This window comes from Colletotrichum siamense (genome assembly GCF_013390195.1).
Source record: "Colletotrichum siamense strain Cg363 chromosome Unknown KSG_Cg363_contig01, whole genome shotgun sequence".
NCBI lineage: Eukaryota > Fungi > Ascomycota > Sordariomycetes > Glomerellales > Glomerellaceae > Colletotrichum > Colletotrichum siamense.
This window is the reverse complement of record NW_023501014.1, coordinates 3,739,774-3,761,514: the sequence shown is the minus strand read 5'-3', so window position 1 is coordinate 3,761,514 and position 21,741 is coordinate 3,739,774. Positions and strand designations below refer to the sequence as shown.

The 21,741-nt window shown below is 54.7% G+C and overlaps 4 protein-coding genes across 4 annotated transcripts; 3 read left to right on the top strand and 1 right to left on the bottom strand.

Annotated features, from left to right (window-relative positions):
• Positions 1-1,063: 1,063 nt before the first annotated feature.
• On the bottom strand, positions 1,064-2,389 carry MCH5-1 (Riboflavin transporter MCH5; the record flags this gene model as incomplete). The annotated part of the gene is made up of 4 exons (XM_036632818.1): positions 1,064-1,514; positions 1,578-1,677; positions 1,738-2,046; positions 2,101-2,389. The coding sequence occupies 4 exons, from the start codon at positions 2,387-2,389 to the stop codon at positions 1,064-1,066; spliced, it is 1,149 nt and encodes a 382-aa protein (XP_036502323.1).
• A 2,108-nt stretch (positions 2,390-4,497) lies between these two features.
• Positions 4,498-6,169, top strand: kamA (L-lysine 2,3-aminomutase; the record flags this gene model as incomplete). Its single annotated transcript, XM_036632817.1, has 5 exons — positions 4,498-4,761; positions 4,822-4,988; positions 5,039-5,226; positions 5,283-5,833; positions 5,882-6,169. The coding sequence occupies 5 exons, from the start codon at positions 4,498-4,500 to the stop codon at positions 6,167-6,169; spliced, it is 1,458 nt and encodes a 485-aa protein (XP_036502324.1).
• An 8,331-nt stretch (positions 6,170-14,500) lies between these two features.
• Positions 14,501-15,211, top strand: CGCS363_v000967 (uncharacterized protein; the record flags this gene model as incomplete). Its single annotated transcript, XM_036632816.1, has 1 exon — positions 14,501-15,211. One exon carries the CDS (start codon positions 14,501-14,503, stop codon positions 15,209-15,211), a length of 711 nt encoding a protein of 236 aa, XP_036502317.1.
• Positions 15,212-18,114: 2,903 nt separating this feature from the next.
• CGCS363_v000966 (uncharacterized protein) lies at positions 18,115-20,072 on the top strand (the record flags this gene model as incomplete). The annotated part of the gene is made up of 2 exons (XM_036632815.1): positions 18,115-18,168; positions 18,495-20,072. 2 exons carry the CDS (start codon positions 18,115-18,117, stop codon positions 20,070-20,072), a joined length of 1,632 nt encoding a protein of 543 aa, XP_036502318.1.
• Positions 20,073-21,741: the final 1,669 nt, after the last annotated feature.

Here is a 21,741-nt window from a genome sequence, read left to right as displayed (position 1 = left end):
GGAAGTCGCCTGGAAACAGTTTTCTTCGTGGCTAGAACGTTAGTTTACCTTCTTAGCTCAAGTCTCCGTTTCACCAATCGTTATTGTCAGGCCATCCCCGGACATGTCTCCTTGTTGTGCAGCTACCAGTCCGAAAGCGATTAACTGAACCGTAATATGTATGTACAACATGCAGGAAGCGTCCCCCATACTAAAAGAAATCCACTTGTTCCACTCGACAAGTGACCTGTTCCTTGTCAAGCGGAGCTCCCGCCACCAACCGCATAATCACATTATCAACGTTCTTGCGAAACCAACGGCGAGTTGGTTGGCAAAACAAGGAAAAACTGGACCATCGACTCTTAAACCCGGGCTTGGACCGCTCGACCCCGTTGGTTACCCCCGGCCGCTTCAGTTCTCTCAGGCCTGGCGGGCGACCCGGATGAGTCCCCCGTAGGATCTCAGATACGCGCGTGTGACAACTCGCATAACACAGATCCGCAGGTCAACGATCTGCGATTACACAGGAGGACATGTCTTGTCTTCCATTCTGGCTCACGAAGAAGTTTCTGAAGTGGTCGAGTGGCCTGATGGTATCCGGGCAAAGACTGTCGAACGTGTCGCAGCCACACATGCCCGTAAGCACGGGATCGGAAAGGGGCCAAAGGGGGTGTCTGGTACGTCTCGGCTCGGGCTAGAGGAAGCTTGGGCTGTCGTGGTACCGAGAGCTGAAAACAAAGAGCGCGATGTATGCCGACTTGCGGTGTATGAGATGCCGCCGGCATTGTCGTACGATTCATGGGCGCTTCATCCTGCAGCATCATCGCTAGCTCTGTGCTGTTGCCTGCCCTCAATGTCGGCTGCAGGATGCGCTATGAGGAAAATCAGATAACTAGGTGTGACGCTGTCATCAACCAACCATGTTGGTCCAGTGCCTCACCGGTGTGGCAAACGGGGTAGCCAAGGATTTGGTCATACCGGCAGCCCACCATCGTCAGCGTGGGTTGAATCCCTGTTAAGTCGAAGGGAAATAAGAAAGAACGACTGTTCCCACGTCCAACGGCTGGTGTCGTTCCGTTTCGACTCACACTTTTACCGACCACTTCCATGTTCTGTTCATACACAACCACCGCACGAAGCAGCAGCTGGTCAGGGCCACCATCAGAATGAGTCCGAGGAAGGCCACGGTCCAACGGGTGCGGCCATTTTGTCCATCACCCAGCACAGCTTGTCCTGCAGGATTACCGACCAGTGTCGCCAGGCTGACGACGGCGTAACAGCAGCCTATGTAGGTACCGCCGTCTTCAGCGTTGCAGAGTCTGCCAAGACACGTCGCCGCCGTTGAGACGAAACTGCCGGTGCCAAATCCCAGGAGGAAAGCAACAGCGTATAATGCAGATGCAGAGGTATCGCCGAAGGGGAGCCATAGTACAAGCATCGTCGCCTCTGTGAGTATCGTCATCACAATGGTAACGTTGAAAGGACCGATCCTATCGGTGAAATATCCGGGAATTATCCTTCCCAGAGAAGAACCCCTGAAGAGTCGTGATCAGCACTCAAAGCCCCAAATCGCCAGGGCTAGAGAGGGCTAGACTCACACGCTGAATACAAGGGTCAGATAAAAGACGTCGCCAAGTTTGACTGTGTTGGCGTATGTCGGAAGCAGACCCCAGGCCACAAATAGAACCAGCTCAAAACCTGTTATTAGCCTGCATTAGGGCAGCCATTACTGATGAAGCCGGGATGAGAAGGTCATACCACACACGCTCAAGGTAAAGAGCACAAATTCCCAGCGTCGGAAGCAGGAGAAGTCCCACAGCTTGCCCTGAGGAGGCTTGCGTATCTTGGGTTTGATCAAGACGCACCCGAGGGACAGAAACGCGCCAATTATTGCAAGATGAACCAGACTGGCCGTAGTCCAGTCAAGGTGTTTGGTGGTAAATCGAAGTACGACTGAGAATATCACGCCACCAAGTCCGCCGCCCATGGTACAGATGCCCATTGCCAACCCCTTCTTCTTGTCGAACCAATGATTGATCACTGCTAGAGCGCTCGTGGTCAATGCCGCTGCGTCCGTAAGGTTAGGTACATTGGATTACGCCCTGGGATGAATCAACGTACCCGCACCTACTCCGGCAGTGGAGAAGCAGAGGAAGAACTGCCAATACCGATTACTGAAAGCAATGCCGAGAAATGATGCGCAGTACACCGTGGCAGCAGGCGTCATCAGCCATCGAGGGCCGAATTTGTCAAACACTGCGCCAAAGGGGCCGCACAGAAGGACTGCAAGAAAGCCAAAGACGGATATAATCCACGATATTTCCGTATTAGACCAGTCTGCAAGCTGGTTTTCCTTCAAGTAGACTTGAAAAATGCCAACCGTCGTCATCAACCCGAAGGTCGGGATCATGGTTGCCGTCGACCCCACCACGACGGACCATGCCCTGCAGCCACGGTCTACAGGCTCCGTTGAGATGACATGTACTTGATTAGCAGATGGGTATTCTACAGACAGTGGTCGAGCCTGGGGCAATGTCGGCCGGGTCTCGTCCGCTGGATCGATGTGTATCGCGGGATATCGCGTCGGTAGCCTATGAGAATTGAGACATCAGCTATCTTATGTAAAGCCACCTGAACAGCAGACCAAAGAAAATAGTTCCATACTCTCTTCCTCTTTGAGGAGGTGTTGCGGTCATTTCGTGGGCCGTTTTTTGTTCAGACGCGGTATCCATGGCCGGAGCTTCGTTACGCTGAGACACGGCATGTAGAGTGAGCTGAGTCGGCGTGTGTACACCTACGGCCATCGTCGAGTTATACTCAAGAAGCCTTGCCACAGTCTCGCAGAAGTGAGAATCTAGACAGAGAACTTTGGTTCAGAACCAGCGTCCGGAGCTTCCGTCAATGATTAGAAGTTGGAACTTTGGCTGTGGATCTCAACCTGGGACTTTGGTCAATGGTGGTCAGAAAAGCCAAGTTATCATATTCAGTTCTCGAAAAAAGTTGATGAGAAACCAAAGTCTTCAAGTCGTTCTGTTGTCTATGTGATGGAAATCACAGGTTGGTGGAGGAGTCCCATCTTGTTCGGAGGCGCGGAGGGCACTGCGCCAAGGGGGGATTGCAAAGCCCATTGCCGCGGGGAGGCTAGGCAACTTGGCCACAAGGGCAGCATCCAACTTAGACGAGCCCCTCATCTGATGAAGCTGCTTGTTTGTTGTAACTGAACATAGCAACCGAGAGCCAACGTTGCTTCAGAGTTCGGTCGAATGTCCTTGTTGGGATGATGCGGCTGAATGTCTCTGCATTCACCATTCGAGCGGATGAATAAAGATTTGTGTTTGACGAGATTATTCGTCGGGGCCCGCGTCTATCGACTCGGTGAGTTGGTTCAATCGTCTTCCAATGTCTTGGAAATGCTTGCCGCAACAACATCCTGGTCGCGGTTAGGGACGGTGAGGTGTTGTGGAGATGGGGATGCTGTCAAGGGAGGTGGGGAGCTAGTGGGCGTCGACCGGACGCCTGGTAGCTAATGAGACGACGTCGTTTGATGGTGCGGGCTTTTTATGGAACCGGGATATATGCAAATGGTTCTCAATTGGGTGCTAGAAGAAGAAGAAAAAAGTGAGTAGGCGTGATGGCAAGGTAGTAGGCATGCTGCTTGTGCAAGAGGTGGCGAATTGGGACAAGATGCCCGTCGTCTGCCCAGGTTCCATGCCCTTGCCTCTGCTTAGCCTTCGTTCTAAATGTCCTGAGATTGTTTGGCAGAATGAGCTCGATAGGATTCAAACGAAGGCCGACGTTGACATGCCCAACTCGAGGAAGGATGCGCATGCAAGATCTGTACGACAGCAACGAACCAAATCTTAGCAAGCGCCTACTTAGAATTGTTGGTGGGTACCGTACCTTTGTGTTACTTATTCACATGTAGAAGTGACAAGGGCGTAAAGCGTGGATGAGTGAGGCGGGGCTAGGTAGGTTGGGCAGGGCTTACCCGTCGAGTTGGTTGTCCAAGTCGGGCTGCTGAAGGAATGACCCTGGAAGCGCATGTTTGGTCCCCCGACCCCGTGTTTGCTTTCCCTCGCTTGTTGTTGATCTCTTTTTACACCGCAGCTTCCTTCGTGATTGGGAGGAACTTTGGGGAAGCTCGTCATGCGGCCAGTCGCACTGGAGGAATATCAAATACGGCGATAGCTCCAAGAGCATCCCCCATGAATGCCGTCCTTCTTTTGGCGTGTCTCACCCAGACTGGCCATATCTTCCCTCAACCTCTTTCATCTTGTGTCACCTTTTCACCTTCGGTATCTCTGTCTTTTGGTTCCCAGTTCGCACTTTGCGCGCTTAGCTCGAAGCGCGCCCCAGCCATATCGCAGTTGACTGCAGCTGATGTCGAAATACTACCGCTGCCACTCCAAACCGCACAACTGCAGAACCGATCGCCAGATATCTCCATTTTTGCCAGTTCCGAGCCAATCTAGCCTGATATTCTGATATTTCCTGCAGCCAATGCAGGCTGGTATCAAAATGAGGTTCGTAGGTAACCTCCAAGTTTATGTGACTCGCCCGACTCGTGGCTGTCACATACATGGTTTCCGCAGGGTCGGGACTTCATCTCGTGTTCGAGCTGCCCATTCTGCGCTTGCCGAGAGGATTGTGGAAGATCCCCCAGTACTTGACCCAGTCACACCATATGCGAGACCACCTCCGGAGCAGGTCGACCAGTTCTGGCGCAGAGTGCCAGGGTGGGAGGATGTCTCGACAGCCGAGTTCATCAGCTACCGATGGAGCGTAGGTGTTACAATGCCGCAACTGGACCGATGGCAATAGCTGACACACGGCCAATTTTAGATGAAGAACCTGGTCGAAGGGCCAAACAAGCTGCGCCGATTCCTAGACAGGGTTTTGCCAGAGCTAATTCCCGCTCGTGGTCAAAGTGGTGTAATGGAACCTCGAGAAAAGCTGATAGCGGATATCTTTAAAGGCGTTTCTGAAGCGACCATGTCTGTTAGAGTGATGTAAGCTACTCGCCAGAATTCTTGGAATGCAGACTGAACTAGTCTCTTAGGCCATACACCCTCAGTCGTATCGATTGGAGCAACCCGCGAAACGATCCCATTTTCCGCCAATTCATACCTACGAAGTCCATAATGCAGCCAGATCACCCAAAGCTGACGCTTGATTCGTTGGAAGAGGAAGCCGACTCCCCCGTCAATGGCTTGGTTCACCGGTATCCCGACAAGGCCCTGTTCCTCCGTGAGTGCATGAGATACACCTCCCGCGTCTGCAGCGTGACTGACCGCATGCCGAAGCTCTCTCTGTGTGTCCAACCTATTGCGTATTCTGCACTCGCTCCTACGCAGTTGGTGCTAATACGGAGAGTGTGGCAAAAGCCTCCCTCAAGCCTGGGCGTGCACGATGGGAGGCCGTCTTCCAACACATCGAGCGCACGCCAGAGATCCAAGATATTGTTGTCTCCGGGGGAGATTCGTATCAACTCATGCCTGAACATATCGAGATGATTGGTAATCGTCTTATCTCAATAGACCATGTCCGTCGGTTCAGATTCGCTTCTAAGGGTCTTGCTGTTTGTCCGACGCGCATTCTGGACCGGAACGACCCATGGACTGATGCCGTGATCTCGATCTCGGACAAAGCTCGTAGGGTCGGTAAAGCTGTGGCGCTTCACACCCACATCAACCACCCCAGCGAGATTTCCTGGATTACCGAGAGGGCCAGCCAAAGGCTTTTCGAGGCAGGGGTGATGGTGCGAAACCAGTCGGTCCTACTTCGTGGAATCAACGACGACGTTGCCACCATGTCCAGTCTGATCAGAAGACTCGCGGACAATAACATATTTCCAGTGAGCAATGTAACCCATTGGCCTCAAGACCTCGCTGACTCGATCCAGTACTACGTCTACCAACACGACATGGTGAGGAAGTCGGAGCACCTGCGTACGCCGCTGCAGACGATTCTGGATCTGGAAGCCAGTATCAGGGGTTCGATTGCGGGCTTCATGATGCCGCAGTTCGTGGTCGACCTTCCTGGGGGAGGTGGCAAGCGGTTGGCAAGCACATTCAAATCGTACGATCGTAGGACAGGTGTGTCGACGTATGTGGCACCCGCGGTGACGGGCCGTGACAAGCAAAACAAGGTGTATGAGTACCACGACCCCGTCGACTCAGTCCAACCGTGAGCTTCGGTTGCGGCATGTTTCCTGCGAGCCGCCCCTACAACCAACCGACCGCTTCATCCAGGGACTTAGATAGCGGCTTCTGTCCTGTAACGTCTCCTTGCTCGGAAGCAGGAGGTGTGTTTCTTCCCGGTAAACTCTTTCCGGTAAACCAGAGTGCCTATCAGCAGCTTTGCCGCACTCACAAAAGCCTCACTTGTTGGAACGATGTTGGAACGAGGTTGCGAGTCCCGGGTCTAGGCTTGGCCATCTCCCTTTGCGGCGATGTGCATGCCTTGGAAGTTGGTCATGTTGGTTGTAGTCACGACTTGGCTGGCGATTGGCTAAAGAAAGAAGACAGGCTTATGTAAGGTCAATATGGTTGTTGGCGTGCGAACATTAAGGGGCAGAGGGCAGCGGGACTTGAGTTTTGAGGGGTAGCGTGTGATCAGGATTGAGTTTTGGCGTCGTTATATAAGACAGCATACTTGAAAGACTGATCGAAATGCCATGGTGAAATGCCATCTGCCGTGCAACAGTACGAACATGCCATTCTTCATTCGAAACGGGAGGGCTCGGACCGTTCGATGACGGCGAGATGTCATGCGTTCGCAGTTCTCGACAGCGATTCGGGCCGGCTACAGTGTGCCCGCGAAGAGGAATGTCGGACTGCATGTTTGTCTTGGAAGAGGCACACCGCTTCTCGGAATGCTTTTTGATCGCCGACCCAATACCCGAGACTGCCTCTGCCCCCGTATCTCGTTGGCTGCTGTCCGAGACACACCAACAGCTGCTTTCAACCTGAAAGACAGAAGCCTCTATGGCAACCGGGATCAACACCATGCGGGGATTTCACGTTCGTGATCTTCACCATGACGTCGGCTCGGACGATGACCCAGAATTAAGTCTCCTGGTCTGCCGGCCTCTAAATTGGGATCAGAGCAGGGTGCCGAGGGAGGAATGGGTTCCAGCCCACGAAGCAATTAGAAGAGCCCACGAGATCGGTCGCCAACTGAGCAACGAAACACAACACATTCGGGAGAAAGAAGGAGCTGGAACACCTCGGCTTGACTTTTCCCCATGTACTGCTCACTCTCCGGAGCGAGATTTGACAGGCGTGGGAATCTCCCGCCGTAGAAAGTCCCCGTAACCCAGCGAACCGGAGAAGAATGCTTCCATGAGCCTCAAAAAGTTGGAAGCGAGCCGCTGGTGGTGGGGAAACAAACGGTTCTTCCCACCTTTTCCTTCCGTCTTGTTCTTCCTGCCCCCGTGGAGTTGGGACCAAAATCTGGGAGTCCATATTTCCGGTAGCCACGAAATGAGATGGTCCAGCACGCTCGCCGGAGCGGCTCAAATCTCTCGTTCAGGTGGTTTCCCAGGAACACGGTTTTTCGGGGCTTTTCTGGGTTTAGCCAGCCCAGCTTGTTCGTAGAGTAGCAGTATTACTCGAAAGAAATCTAGCGAGCGCGACGCGGCCCCACGGTGTTGGGAAAGGCAGAATTTCTGAAATAGAAACACGGGCGCGGCACAGCGTAGCACTCGACGGAGATATTGAAGTCGCAGTCCATCTGGGGGAGAGGAGGAGCCCCGTTTTGGTGTAACATCCCGGAGGACGCCGAGGGCGGGGACTCGGCAGAGATGAAGTCGAGATTGGCTCTTTTAAACTTGGTCCTTTGGTTGTTTGGTACGGATACTGCTGCTGGCTGCGTCTTCCGTCTCGTGACATGTGCTTGTGTAAGTCTGGCTCGATCTCGTCGTTGCACAACCACGCATCACCCATCTTTGTACGTACATAAAACCAAGATTTGAAGGACGACGGGATGAAGTTAAGATTTCTGAAACACACATGCAGTTCGCGGGACACGGCAGGAAGTGGCCATGTATGTTTGTCTGGACGCATATCTGTACGACGTCTCTCACCGCGACTTTTTAGTAGTGAAAGGCGTGTCGTTTAACCGCTTTGCCGCGTCTTACCTTGGTCAAAGGTGCGGTCCTTTCTTCCCCCAGTGCAGCAGCTGCTGCAGGGAACCAGGGGTTGGCGGCCACAGCACATAAAACGTGCCCACAGCGAATTTGGACCACTCGCGTGCCGAGTGCTGGACGAAGAGGGCAAGGCATCTTGTGGCTTGTCGAGGGAGGGAGCGGGAAGGGCTCTCTTAGGCTCTTCTTTTGGTGTGGTTTACGGGCCTCCGCTGCATAATACAAGCCACACCCGCGGACATGATGAACCTGAGCATTTGCTTTCTTCACTGTAATCTTGATGCATACAGGTGCAAATGAAATATGTCCCGTAGTTTGAAGAATTGCGGCAGCACTTGACTGGATCTTAAATTGTCACTTTTACAGAGACGACGAAGCACGGAGGAATTGCCCAATCGCCCCAGTCCGAATCAGGTTGCCCTTTCGACAGCGGGAAGAGCCTCGATTGGGAGCAAGCCCTGACTCGGCCATCTTCCATTGATTGTCTCTCATGGCTGGCTCTACCTAGGTTGAGCGACCGCATGTCACAGGCACAAGATATTGTACGACGATGCGAGGTCCTTTTTACCTATGTATTGCTTGCTTGCTCGCCTTGAGCTCTTCTTTCAGTTGTGGCAGCTGGCAGCGGAAGGACCTTGCTTCGCCTGAGACAGAGACGGGTGTGACCTTGCACCCATTCAGCCCCATACAAACCCCGAACACCGCCCTTCAGCCCTCGTGGATTGTGACGATCAAACCCTCTTTCTTTGTTCCCTGTCATACGGATTGGCGAGATCTCAAACATGACAGGTCGTCGGAGCATCACGGGCGACCAAACATGGCCGACAGTAGTTTTTGTCAACGACACTTCTCCAGCCCCAGTTGAGGGGCGTGCTTGTGCTGCCGTCCCAGGCGGTCAGTGACTTTCCTTGATATTCTTCATTCCGAGAGAGGCACAGCTGCTGGACGGTTGAAAAAGAAAGGAACAACAGGGTTGACGACTTGATCCGGTCCCTGTCACGACATGAAGGATGACCTTCTCCATCGCATCGCGCGGTGATGATGCTCGATGGAGAGGGAATGTTTGCTTCCCTCGAGCCCGGGATCGGTTTAATCTGGATCCTGCCACCTCAAAACAAGGCGAATCCTGTCCTGTCTCCCTCTCGTCCTCGGAGTTCCCGTCGGTCTTGTTTCGACTACCCAGTTGATTGCACGCGCAAGAACCCCTCTCTGGAAAATCGGCTCTGGGACGAGCCGAACCTGCGGTGTGCGTGCGGTAAAAGTCTCTTTGTGTGATTTGTACATTGCGTACACCGCTGAGCCCCATGCTCTCGGTGACGACAGCGACGACGACTAAGTAGTAGTAGTCGTTTTGCACTTCGCAGTTAGGGGACTTTTTCTGAGGAAGCGGTCAAGCTTTCTCGGCAGGTTTCATAGTTCCAGATTGTTTCGTTCCTTCTTCCACCTTAGCTCGGGGGGCCGACTAAACAGGGGGGGAGCCGATATATGGGGTTGGGAGACATGGCAACGGCGAAGCTAGTTTAGATTGAAGCTGAGGCTCTAGACCTACTTTTCACAATCTCTCCTAAACACCACGCAGTTTAAAGCATAGATATGAAACACTGAGGTCAAAAAGACCTCGCGTGTCTTGCTCTCTGTATGTGCCGGCAATGACGGCGCATGGATTACGTACGGGTCTGTATTCTCTAGGGTTTAGCCCAGTGGAGAGAGATATGAAGCTTGAGATGGTGAACCTCGCGTGCACGGCGGTTTAACAAGCTCCAGCCCGGTTGTTCGGCTTGAGAATTTTGGCATGGATATATTTCCAGGGCCTGGATTTTTCTGGGGCACTGGAGAGGACGATTCAGCGAGAATCATGAGAAGCAGCTGCCAATTAACGCGAAATGGGAAAATATTGGACCAGGGGAGAGTAATAAAACAGAATCGAGTCGTCTTCGGCCGAGGCCAGACCCATGGCGACAGAGGCTCGAGTCGTGCGCGGTCCCCATCTTTTTCTGTGTGAATCGGATGACGGGTGTCACTGACGTTTTTTTTAATTATCTGGACATCGCGAAACTCACAGACACTTTGGGGAAAGGCTCTTTTTTTGTTTCGTATCGTCAGATGTTTCCCGAATTTGTTTCGCGGGGCAGGGTCTGGGCCTCGAGCTCGCTCGACTCAAGCATAGATGGACCCTGGAAAGATTGGCACCGATTTGGGATGATCACTGTCTGTGTTCTGTTCATGGATGAGGATGTGCGAGGAAGGCCGGGAAAGCTTGTCGAACGCAGGTCCATTGCGACTTTGAGGATATAAGCAGGTGCCTTGCATAAAGACTTTAAGAAGGCTAATCACGGCCTCCACTGCTTTTCGGGAATCGATGTGGCATCGGCGCTCCGGGAAGAGAGGGTCTTCTATGCGTTTTCACCCCATCAGGGTCAGTTCATTCAGACGTTTCCCTTTTTAAACCTCTTTAAAGTCTTTAAAAAAGTGATCACCAACAAATGATGTTTCGTCCGGTGGTCCTGTTCGTCCCATTCCGACCCCGTGGGTCGACGGTTTTGTCCGGTGACAGACTTTCGCTACCGTATAAGATCAGCGATATAGGGTCCCCCCGCCGTGGAGCGACTCATGGATTCGAATGCAGGCACGAACAGGGCAAAGATGGAAAGACGCCGGAGAGAAAGAGAGGGAGAGGGAGGATGGGCTTGCTTTGACGGAAAAAGTGGGATGGAAATGAATCATTCCAGAAGGAAAAGCGACGAACTGATGGGGTTGCATTCGATGGACGGTTGAATATAGGGCGCATAATGATTCCTGTGTGATTTGTGTGATTGTGTTTTAAGCGACCTCTTGGGGGCGGTGCAGCAGTGCATCCAGCATACACATCGTCGTCATGCACTTGCTGTCTTAACGCCAGTTGTGATATGCCGAAGCTCCGTCCGTCGGAGGAGACAGAAGGAAATAGGGGGTTGCGCGGAGGCATCTTCCATCTCGGGGGCTTCGTCGCGTGTTCTCAGCGCCCGGCGCGTCGGTCGACTGCAACCTTGCGTCCAAGAAGAGGCAGAACCAAGGCAAGGTTCCGATCGGGTAGGCGTGCATACGTACATACAACACGAGGAAAAAAGGCAGGCGCTTCAGCGGGCGGGAAGTGTGCAGCAATCGTGGTTGAGGTTTCATTGCGTCCGTCTATTCCGGGGGACGCTTTCTTTCTTCTCCCAGCCGCCCCCCTGTGCCGCACCTCTCTCTTTTGCGACTTTCATGCGCGATGCGGCAGGTTGTGGTGGTGTTGCCCGTATGATGGATGACGCTCGATAGAGTGGAATTGCCACACTGCATCTGCTCATCATTCGAGTTCCGTTCTGATATCACCGAGACCTACATAGTACAGGTTCGGAGGTGCGACACCCCGCGGGATACCGTCTGTGGTAATATGCCCGCGCTGTGCGGCCGCAGCAGAGGCGCCGATAGCAGAAGAAAGGCTGACGCTGCTGACGGAGAGGAGAGATGGCAATGAGATGAGGGTGCTAAATCTAACGCTTCGGACTTGTGCTGACGCTTGTCAACGGGCCCCCAGACCGGGGTTCATCATGAGCCTCGTCACAATTGTCGAGCTTGAGGCGATAGGTGAGATGTCTGTGGGGGCCGAAGCAGTGAGGAGAACCAGAGAGAGCGAGAGACTGGGGTCCAAGGGGGAGGAAACGAGAGTCTACCGATGATTCGCCCATTTCCAGGCCCTGCACATCCCGTAGGCGCCAGGCACGCAGGAACGAAGCAGTCTGCTTCTGCGTCTTTGCCTCATTGCTTGCGGGCGGTTGGTTCGACGTAGCGCAAGGGTTGGCCCCCATGCACATGTAAATTGCAGGCTCTCTCGTCCGTTCATCGAGAATAAACAAAAAAGAGAGTTGTGTACGTGTGTCTCGTCTCATGTTCGACCTCGCTGTGCAGCTTCTGATCTGTGCTCAACATTGTTCGGGAAAGCATTGAAGCACGAATCCCTCGCTAACGAGCGGTGACACGATAACGAGGGAGCCGTACGGATACCTGACGCCGCATGTGCAAGAGCTCGGGATGATTGTGCCTCCTCTGTGGTTGGATATGTCATGTTTAAGGGTGTTCGGCGGAACGACGTCCATGCCCAATGATCGCCCAGCGACAAGGGGTCCCGGGTGACCCTCCAAGTTCCTCCGATGGTTGGTCCAATTCCCCTCGAGTCTGTCCGGTCTTCGCGCTCATGACGATTGGGGGGTTCGTTCCTTCTCGTGTAACTTTGCTCAACATGGAAGTTGCCGGGTTTCCGATCCATCTAGACCAGAAAGGCTCACAAAAAATAGAACGACCGGGGCGGACGGCGGCGCTGTCAAGACTTGACAAGTTGGAACCTGTATTTGCTCTCTCTGCTGGTAATTTTGCTGTGCCGTCGGACAGACTGCCTTCCGCGGCGCGGCATTGGGGCGGGCTGGACATGGGGGATGATTGATTTGATACCCAGGGACGACGAGAGACACGGGAGAGAGCGAGAGACACTCACACAGACACAAGGGAAAGGATGCACAGACTCGCGTGATGGATGTGCGGCCGGGTTTTGCTTTCTGCGATTTGGTTTCTTGTGTAGCCAGCATATCAAAGTTGCCCCTGCCACGGCAAGCCTTAAAGTGTGCGGTAAATGAGCTCGACGACAGATCTTGACTTGTTTCGGGAACCGCAATGGCCAGACGGCTCCGCGAGACATGGAAGGGTGAGGGAGCGAGGGACATGTTGTGCGACTGGACAAACCGCACCATCCATAACCTCGCTACGTGCTTTGCCATCGCAGAAAACCTGCAACCGTTGAAGATATTCTATATATATTTGCTTTATATGGCTTGTCGTCGCGTCGTTAATGTGTGCTGTACGCGCGCTTGCGTGGTGTCATCAGGTCCCGTTTTTTTTGCTTGGTTTTCCCATCTTGCAGCCGAACGGCGGCCTTTCCGTAGAGGGAGAGACATACATGAGAACAATAAGTATCATATATGCCTGCCGTCCCATCTCCTCTCTCCTGCGCCGCAACACCACCCCGCCAAAAAGACCGTACATGCGTGTAAAACCTGGCCGTGGCCGCTCGAACAAAGGCTCTGCCCTCGCTCGAGGCATCATCCCCTCGATTGCATGTCATGCCTAAAGTGTTGGTGATCATCATTATCAATACCCTTCTCGAGAGCCCCATCACATCACGCCGCCCCGGGCCAGAGTGACTCCGTTGGAAAGAGAGACAGAGACAGAGACACGGACAGAGCAGAGCCCTGTCGGTGGATTAATACCACCCATACTTTTTCTTACCTTACCTTTACTCTATTCGCCTTGTCCCCTGCTCCGTCCTATATTTCGACCCTTGGCTCGCATTCCTCTCGAGCCGGTGGAGCCCCCTTTACACCATCCTTACCCAACCGGACCCTCAGCCAGCGGACAGGGTCTGCCCCTGGGTCTCTCTGCTCAGCTCAATACCGGATTCGGCAGCCGCTTGTTGGTGCTGGCGGAGCACTCTGGAGTGGCTCCCCCCCCCAGCCCAGGTAACAGGATCACAGGCGATTGGGGGGAAAAAAGAAGTTGTGGTGGATGTCATCGATACCCACGACTTGCACAACGAAAGAGGTGGAGGTGGAGGAGGACGAGAAGAAGAAAGCAAGCTGGAGGAAAGGCGGCGGCGGAAGAGGCACCGCAGCAGCAGCAGTACCAGCAGCACAGCAGGGAAGAGGGCGAATGAAGGCTGCGCTGGCGCGTGTAGGAGGTGTGATGGGCGCGGTGCCGTGGGCCCCATCACCGCTGTCACGGTCGACTCACAGGCGTGGTGGTGGTGGACCGGGGGCCGTGGACGAGAAGCAGCAGTGCCAGCAACAGCAGCAGCGACCGCAGCATCGGCTCCAGGGACAAGACCGCCAACCTCGGGGGCCCTGGACGGCGGCAGCGATGCTGGTGGACCGGCATGAGCTCATAAGTTTCCTTGACGACGACGACGCGGACGCGGACGACCAGGTCCCTCTGTCCTGTTCTCTCGATCCCGTTGATATTGTTCCCGGCACTGCATCATCATCATCATCTTTTCCATGTTCGTCTTGTTCGTCTGTTTTTCTGCTTGACAACGAAATCACCAACAACACCAACACCAACACCAAAGGCAATAATCATAATACCACCAAGGACGATCGCAACATACACAACAACCACACAGCCACCACCAGCAGCACCAGTACCAGCACCACCTACGACTCATTTCCCCGGTTCCCTTCCTTTTACTCGTCTGCGCGGTCAAGCTTCGACGAGTCGGCTACGGATGTAACCACTTGCCCGTCGACAGCTATTACGACAACGGACTCGACGACGGCGACGACGACAAGGACAGCAGCGACAACGGCGACAATGGCGCCCTTGTTCATGATTGGAGGCGGCGGCGGCGCTAAGAACAATGGCAAGACGACAGCGCCGGCGGAGACGGCGGCGGGCGGAAGGACCAGCGACGATGGCGTGGACCGGTCTCACGGCCTCTGGGACTATTTGCACCACGGACTCGACGGCTACAGCTCTCCCGACCTGCGACTGCTGGGCCAGTACAACAGCAGCAGTAACAATAATGAGAGGGAGACGACGACGACGAGCACAAAGCCGCACCAGTCGTCAGCAACAACAAGGAGCCAACAGCAGCAACAACAACATCAGCAGCAACTTTCGTCATCGTCAACATATCACCAGACGCTCTACGAACTACGGCCCGACTCGTCCAAGAGCCATCACAACCAGTACCTGCACCGAACGAGCTCCGAGTCCGTGGGAGCCTCTGCGACATGGACGTTACGGAGCGGCAAGAGCCACGAGAAGACCAATAGCGGCAGCAGCAAGAAGACGACAGCCACGACGGCGACCAACATGACGATTCCGACGATTTGCGGCGTGAGGGAGCGGGAGACGACGACGGCAGCGACGCTGTCTCCTCCCGACGGTGGTTTGACGTCGATCGTCGTGCCCCCGCCAGTCTCGCCCTCGACGGCCTCTTTCGGGGCTGAGATGACGAAGCAGGAGTTTGAGGCATTGCCCGAGGCCATTCAGCGCAAGGTAAGCTATGAATTGTGTTGATGATGTTGTCGTCCTTTTCCCCCTCTCATGTCTTACACTATCCCTCCCCCCAATGTCTGAGCATTCATTTCTCTCATTATTGACATGACCATCTGTCTGTCTGTCTTTGGCGGAATCCCCCATCCCTTCTGTTGTTCTATTCCTTTTTCCCATTCTTGTTCTTCCTGATGTTCCAACGAAGCGCCTCCAGCGTCAGCCACCATCTGCCGTTCCGATCTCATTCCTTTGAGAGCAAGTGCCGGGTTTCCTTTTTCTCTCTGTTTTAGCGCGGCCCCTTGTCAGGAAGCCATACCGAGAAACAGGCCGTCCGTGGCGTTTTCTAAATTATTTTTCCCTGCCATTTTCTTTTTTCCCCGACTTCTTCGTTGCTTTCTCTCCCTCTCGGTCTGAAAGTTCCACGGACCGTGGGTTTTTTCTTCTCCTACTTTTTCCCCTGGGACCTTTCCCGAACAAGACATTGGCCTATTTCCCCCCAAACCCCTGCCAGCCAGCCCAATTGCCCCCTGTTCTCATATGTTCAGGCACACAGACATGAGAGCATTGGACAGCGCATAACTTTCCTTGGGTGTAATTGCGCTCCAGCCTTTCTACAGGGCTCAAGGCAACGTGAGGTGGTATTGGTAGGGCAGGGACGGCAAAGAGGGCCCAGACCTGCAGCAAGCTGCGGCCCAGAACCCGAGCCCGGGGTATCTCTCTTGCCTCCTCTTGCCTGCCTGCCTGCTGCTGCTGACCAGCTGTTCGCCTGGAGCTCTCGCCTGAATCCCGCGTTCGTTCCTGTCTGCCTGCGCAGTTGCAGTCGGGGGCTTTCCTGGTTGGCGCCGACTGGCCGGGGTTGTGTGTGTGGGTTCGTTTCCCTTCACATTGGGATTGCTTCCCGTTCAAGCTCAGGTCCCTGTGGAAGCGAATTGGCTGCTGCTGCCGCTGCTGTGGGTGTTTGGTGTTCATCAGCATCCACCGTCCACTGAGACATGCACCCAAAAGAACCGCCCGCGTTAGCCTCAACTGTCTCCCCTCTCAACCCCTTACCGCGCGCACACACACTCACAGCATGCCCCCATCACCACGCATTCTTTTCCGTCCAACCAACACCCAGCAGCCTCTTCCCTCTGCCCCCAGCTGTTCGTCTTCCCCCCACACCTTCATGCATTCGACCCCCAATATCACCTCCGACGCAGCCAGTCAGCGCGGGCGAGAGTGTGTTGTCAGGCACAGGCGTAAGCGTGAAGACGATGTGCGCTAGTCTGCACATGCATGCCAGCCAGCCGCTGAAGAGCGAGGACGCGCAGAGAGAACGAACGAGAAAGAAGTGAGGGGTGAGGCACAAACAAACACACGCAGAGAGAGAGAGAGAGAGAGGCCATCACGCACTCGTATTGGACAACGACTCGCCGCGACCTTGGTGTTGGGAAGATGACTCGCCAACTGCGAGAAATAACACTTCCCAAAAACAGACAATCAACAACAACAACACCAGGGTCCTGTGTGTCCAATCTCGTCGTGTCCGCGCTCTCGGGACCTCCTCTCTCGCGTGCCCAGCCTCATCTCTTCCAATCCCGTCTCTTTATCGTCCCAACACGGCTTGCCCTGATATTGCCTGCCTTCTCTGGGTTATCAGCACACCTATCCAAACTGGGCAGCCTGGTCCACAAAATCCAGCCATCGTCAGTCAATTGCCGTTGTGCTAGAGGGAGAGCCCCAAGGAAAGGACCGAACGACTTTTGTCTCAGTCTGGCTCGTTGCAGATCGGGAGTTGTCAATCTTGGGGCCGAAGATCCGTCATTGTCTCTCCTCTGTCCCGCCGATATCGTTCGTCTTCGTTCGTCACATCCCTCCCTCCAACAAGCCCCATCCCAAAGCCTAGCATTTGCCGTACCAAAGATTGCTCAAGTACGGCGGTGGTCTTGCAACGGCCTCTCTCTCTCTCTCTCTGTTGGACCATCCCAATTCCCCTTCTCTTCCCACATTCCATGGAGCCCCCCGGGCCGCCAAGTGGTGCCGTGGGCTAAAAAGGAGCATGGAGCTAGACCGGTTGCGCGCATGGTGTCTCTGGTGCGGCGTGGCCTCGCAGGCTATTCCCCCATGGTGTCGTGTATCGTGTCTGTTCGCCGCCCTTTTCTGGCCCTCTTCTGAGTTGAAGGCAGACTTAGGTAGACTTTAGACCTGGGTCATGCACCTTGCATCAATACCGTATGCAGAGCTGCAGCAGCGCAGGATGCACTGACGCGGGCACTGGCGCCGATGCACTGACCTGACTTGACGTGCTCCACGGACGCTTTTCCCACACGTCCGGCCCAGGGCAGGGCGGCATATGGATGGCTCTTGCTTGACGCCTTGAAGGTGCCGCCGCTCTTTGCCTATTCCGAAGGCCGTTGCTCCTGTCTCAATTGAACACAGGTCGGTGGGCTGGCACTCTGCACTTTGGGCTGGACTGACTGGCTGGAGTCTTCCGTGAAGTCATGGATCATCACTACCAGTACCTACCTAGCCTTGGGACTGGGAGGGAGGCAGGGCCTGCTCCCCACGGTACCTCAGCCCACTCAATAATGGTCCATCTCAGGTGGGAGTTGAGGTGTTTCCAGTTGTTGGTCATGTACCAGTGTACCTTTCTTTCTCCTTCTGTCTCTGCCTCTTTCTGCCCGCCTCTCAATTACCGACCCCCAAACTCCAAATGGCTGGATTAAGGCTTTTACCCCCAACCCCGAGCTTCGTCCCGAGCTTGCTCTGTTTCTGTCGCTCCTCGTTGCTGATCTCGATGTCTTGTCGGCGGCTGGTGTGCAAGTGATGCAAGTGCTGCGCATCTGCAACGACTACTTCTTCTACTCCTCCTGCTGCAACTCAACTGCGGCATCGTTTCCCTCTCCATACTAGTAAAGCTCCATCCGTCATGCATCTCAGCAGATGCAATGCAGGTCCCGCCCACCAACAGCACAACACGACGCAACACGACACCACCACAGGTACGAACGAGCACAGGCATACCCTACACGGTACGCTCTTCCTTCGCGAATACCTTAGTTAGGCGCAGCGCACGCAGGCAGACCCAGTTCTTGGAGAAGCCGTACCCAGTCACCCAGTCCCAGTCCCAGTCTCAGGCCCAGTGGCATTGGCATTGGTACCGCGCCAGGAACACCATGGCCACGGCTCCCGCATTCTCGCTCAACCCCTTCGCTCGTTCCTGCATTAAGACATTGCATGCCCTCGTTGTTTCTCAATTCAATTCCATTCTTGATCTCACTTACATTCCGCCATCTTGCCTCTGTATCGCTGCTAAATATTTCCACAGTACTTTAGCTCCCTCGAAAGACTTCACTTCGCCAGCCTCGCACCGGCTCCCCCCCAAACACCAAACTTCCTCGACCCCTTCCTGGACCGTCCGGAAACCAGCCCCAACCCGCAGACCCAGACCATCAAGCAGCGCCGCAAGGCACGACAGGCCAGGCTTGCCTCCGACCAAGTCTCCGACCGGGTCAAGAGACGCAACTCTCGCCGGTCCCGTGTCACCTCCACCGGCGCCTCGTCTGTCTACGTCCGCCTTCCCGACAAGATCAAAAAGAGGCACATCATCACCGAAGAGCAGCTCGCCTCGGGCCTGAACCGCAGGCACGACATCATTCTCGACCCGGCTGATGAGGCCGTCTACAAGGTCCGAAGGAGAGCGTCAAGCGTCGTAGGACAAGACGAATTGTGGAGCCCGACATTGTCGGTCCGACCCCAGACCATGGAGTCCCAGCCGAGCCAGAGGGAGGTGCCAAAGAAGTCCAAGCCTGTTCGGCCGGAACAGAAGAAGAAGCAGCTGCCGGAGAAGATCCTGCCGACGTTTCCAACGTCGCCGAAGAACAAGCGGGATTCTTTTTACGACAGCTTTCGTTGGCTGGAAGAGGATGACGACTTGGATCTGCGCCTGCACCTTGATGACTACCATCAGAACCTACAAGAGGAGGCGCCAGCCCCGAAACAGCGCAGGCCGTCGTTTCGCAGGCACTTGTCCATATCCAAGATGCCTTTCGGCCGCACTTCGCTCAACATGAACCGGCCTGGCACAACGCAAGGCGTTACGAGCAACCCCGGCTCTCCGATATTTGGCAACGCCCCGAGCAGCCCCCAAGCCACCTCTCCGGGTCATGGCCGCCGCAGATCCCGCGCCCTGTCTCTCATCACACCGAAACACAGTCCGCAAGACACCGTGGCGGCATTTGACCCCGAGGCCGCACATTACCAAGATCCCGAGGCCCGCCTAAAGCTTCGTGCGTATCTTGCATCGCCGCAAAGGTTTGACGAGGTCATTGAGTTTGGGTTCCCGTCCAGGGAAGCCATGTCTCCAGAGGCGGCAAGGAACAGCAAGGACCGCAAGAGCAGACGCTCAAAGGCGGTACCAGCAGACGAGTCGGACAACCTCCGCACTTTCCTTGCGGACGATAGGTCGTCGATATACAGTGAGGATGGTTCTCTCGACTCGGACTCCCCCAAGACGCCTCAGACACTGGAAAATGCTACCGCCCTCCGGCCGCCACCGCCATTGAAGGGCGACAGGGCATATTCCCCTCAGCCGTCGACCAACGAGTACGCAGCGGCCGAGACGCGGGAGATGACGCTACGCATGACCCTCACTCGACCCGACCTGCGGGCTCACGACGACCAGATCTACGGCTGGCAGGCAAAATGCTGCCCTCCCGCGCCCGGCAGGAAATCCCAGTCGAACGCATTGCGAGACGACTTTGCCGCGCCCGCGTTTGCCCGGGATGGGACGTCAAAAGAAAGCATTGAACGTCAGTTCGCGGCCATGGACCAGTGGAACGCTCAGACCAATGACCGCGGCGTCATGAAGCGGTTTTGGAACAAGGTCCGGCGTGGACAAGCATAACGCTGCGGTATGGGATGCTTGACTTGCTGCAGCCCATGCTCAGACCCTTTAATTCGAACCGCAAATTTTACGACGCCCGTTAGACTCCAACAGCGAGATTGCAAGACTCGACGTAATGACACTAGCAGCACTGTTTCTTATACCCCCAAATCAAATATGTATACATATTTATTTTCATAGTGTCTATTATCTCCCTTTTGTTCCCCGAATATTCTCTCAAGAGCGATTTTTGTGTGCGCGGGAGGGGCTTCACAGCCAGGAGTTGGAAGACGGTGATAGCGAAGTGCATAAGAGGGGGAGGAGTTACTGTAGGGAGATGGGAACTGCCGCGGTTTCCGCCTGTCACTTTTTCATTTCATCACACGCACAGAGTGATGGACCCGTCCAGAGAGGCGGATCATTGCTCAAAGGGGAGAAGGATAAGATGGGTTGTAGCGTAGCATTTGTCAACGGCATCGCTCACAGGCGTCCGCCCCCTCTCACAAAAAAAGAAGAAGAATTTAACTCCCACCTGTGCCGCCGCGACACGTTTTTTGGTGTCTGATTCGTATGTGACATGCAGGAGACGTGAACGTGTCCGTGGGAAGGTTTGGGCTGCGTTGCATTCCGTGCTTGTCACAGGAGAGAATCATTCGAGGTGCAGCGTGTCAGCGTTTTGGAGGCAGGCAGGCAGGCAGCTAGGTAGGTAGGTGTGCAAGCGCTGCGAGGGCGGTAAGTAGATTACAACGCGAGGATCATGGCGTCGGACGGGCGATGGATCGTCGCAGGATTGTGCTGGCATGGGCAATAAGAGGGTGAAGCTGAACCCAGGAACCTGGTTGATAGCTCCCTCGGCGTTAAGCCACTCGGACGTCGTGCTGTGTGTGTGAAACAGAGATTATCTCCTACTGCAGCTGTTGTTGCTCGTCGCGCTGGGGAGGATGAGGATGACATTGGCATATTTTGGATAAACGGCGGTCTGTGGGTATGGGATGTGAGTAATGTGTAGTGTGTAATGGTGATGTGATATGATGAGACGGGGGGCATTGGGATGTGATGGAATGGGAATTGGGATGGGATGGGATGGACCCCTGGATCTGTTGCTTGTTGCGGGCAGTGAAATCTAACGGTAGTTTCTGCTTGCGGTTCTTGCGCTCGGGGCTGCTGGCTGGGCTTTTCATGTTTGGTGTTGGTTCACGTCACGGCTACGGAATGAGGGGGCGGGGACGGGGGGGGAAGTTTGGCTTCTTCTTCTTCTTGGGGAAAGAGTAGGTAGCCTGGTTTGTTCTGTATGAGGTCAGATCATCACCGACGGGCTCTATTGGCAAGCCAGACGATGGTTCTTTTTTCGGTAGTGGTATTTCCATTCCCGGCGGGTGGGGGGGAGATGATTTGGAGCGTGGTTCGGAAGGGTCGTCTTCCGTGGGTTAGTTATCGGGGTTCAATTTGGGGTGCGGGTTCATTTTAGGGGTTGGTTTCGTTTCGTGAGGTTGGTTAGTGTCCCGGCACTTTGGGGGGGGGAACGTCGAGGGGTTTCCCTGCCTGTGGCTAGAACGCTTGAGAAGGAAGGCAGGATGCTTCTTTTTTTGTGATGGGAAACGGGCGCTGGGAGGGAGAGTTTGGACTGGCTGCGCCCGATGTTCAGATGATTTGAGCGCGATTACATTGTCATGAGGCGGTGTGGTTCTTT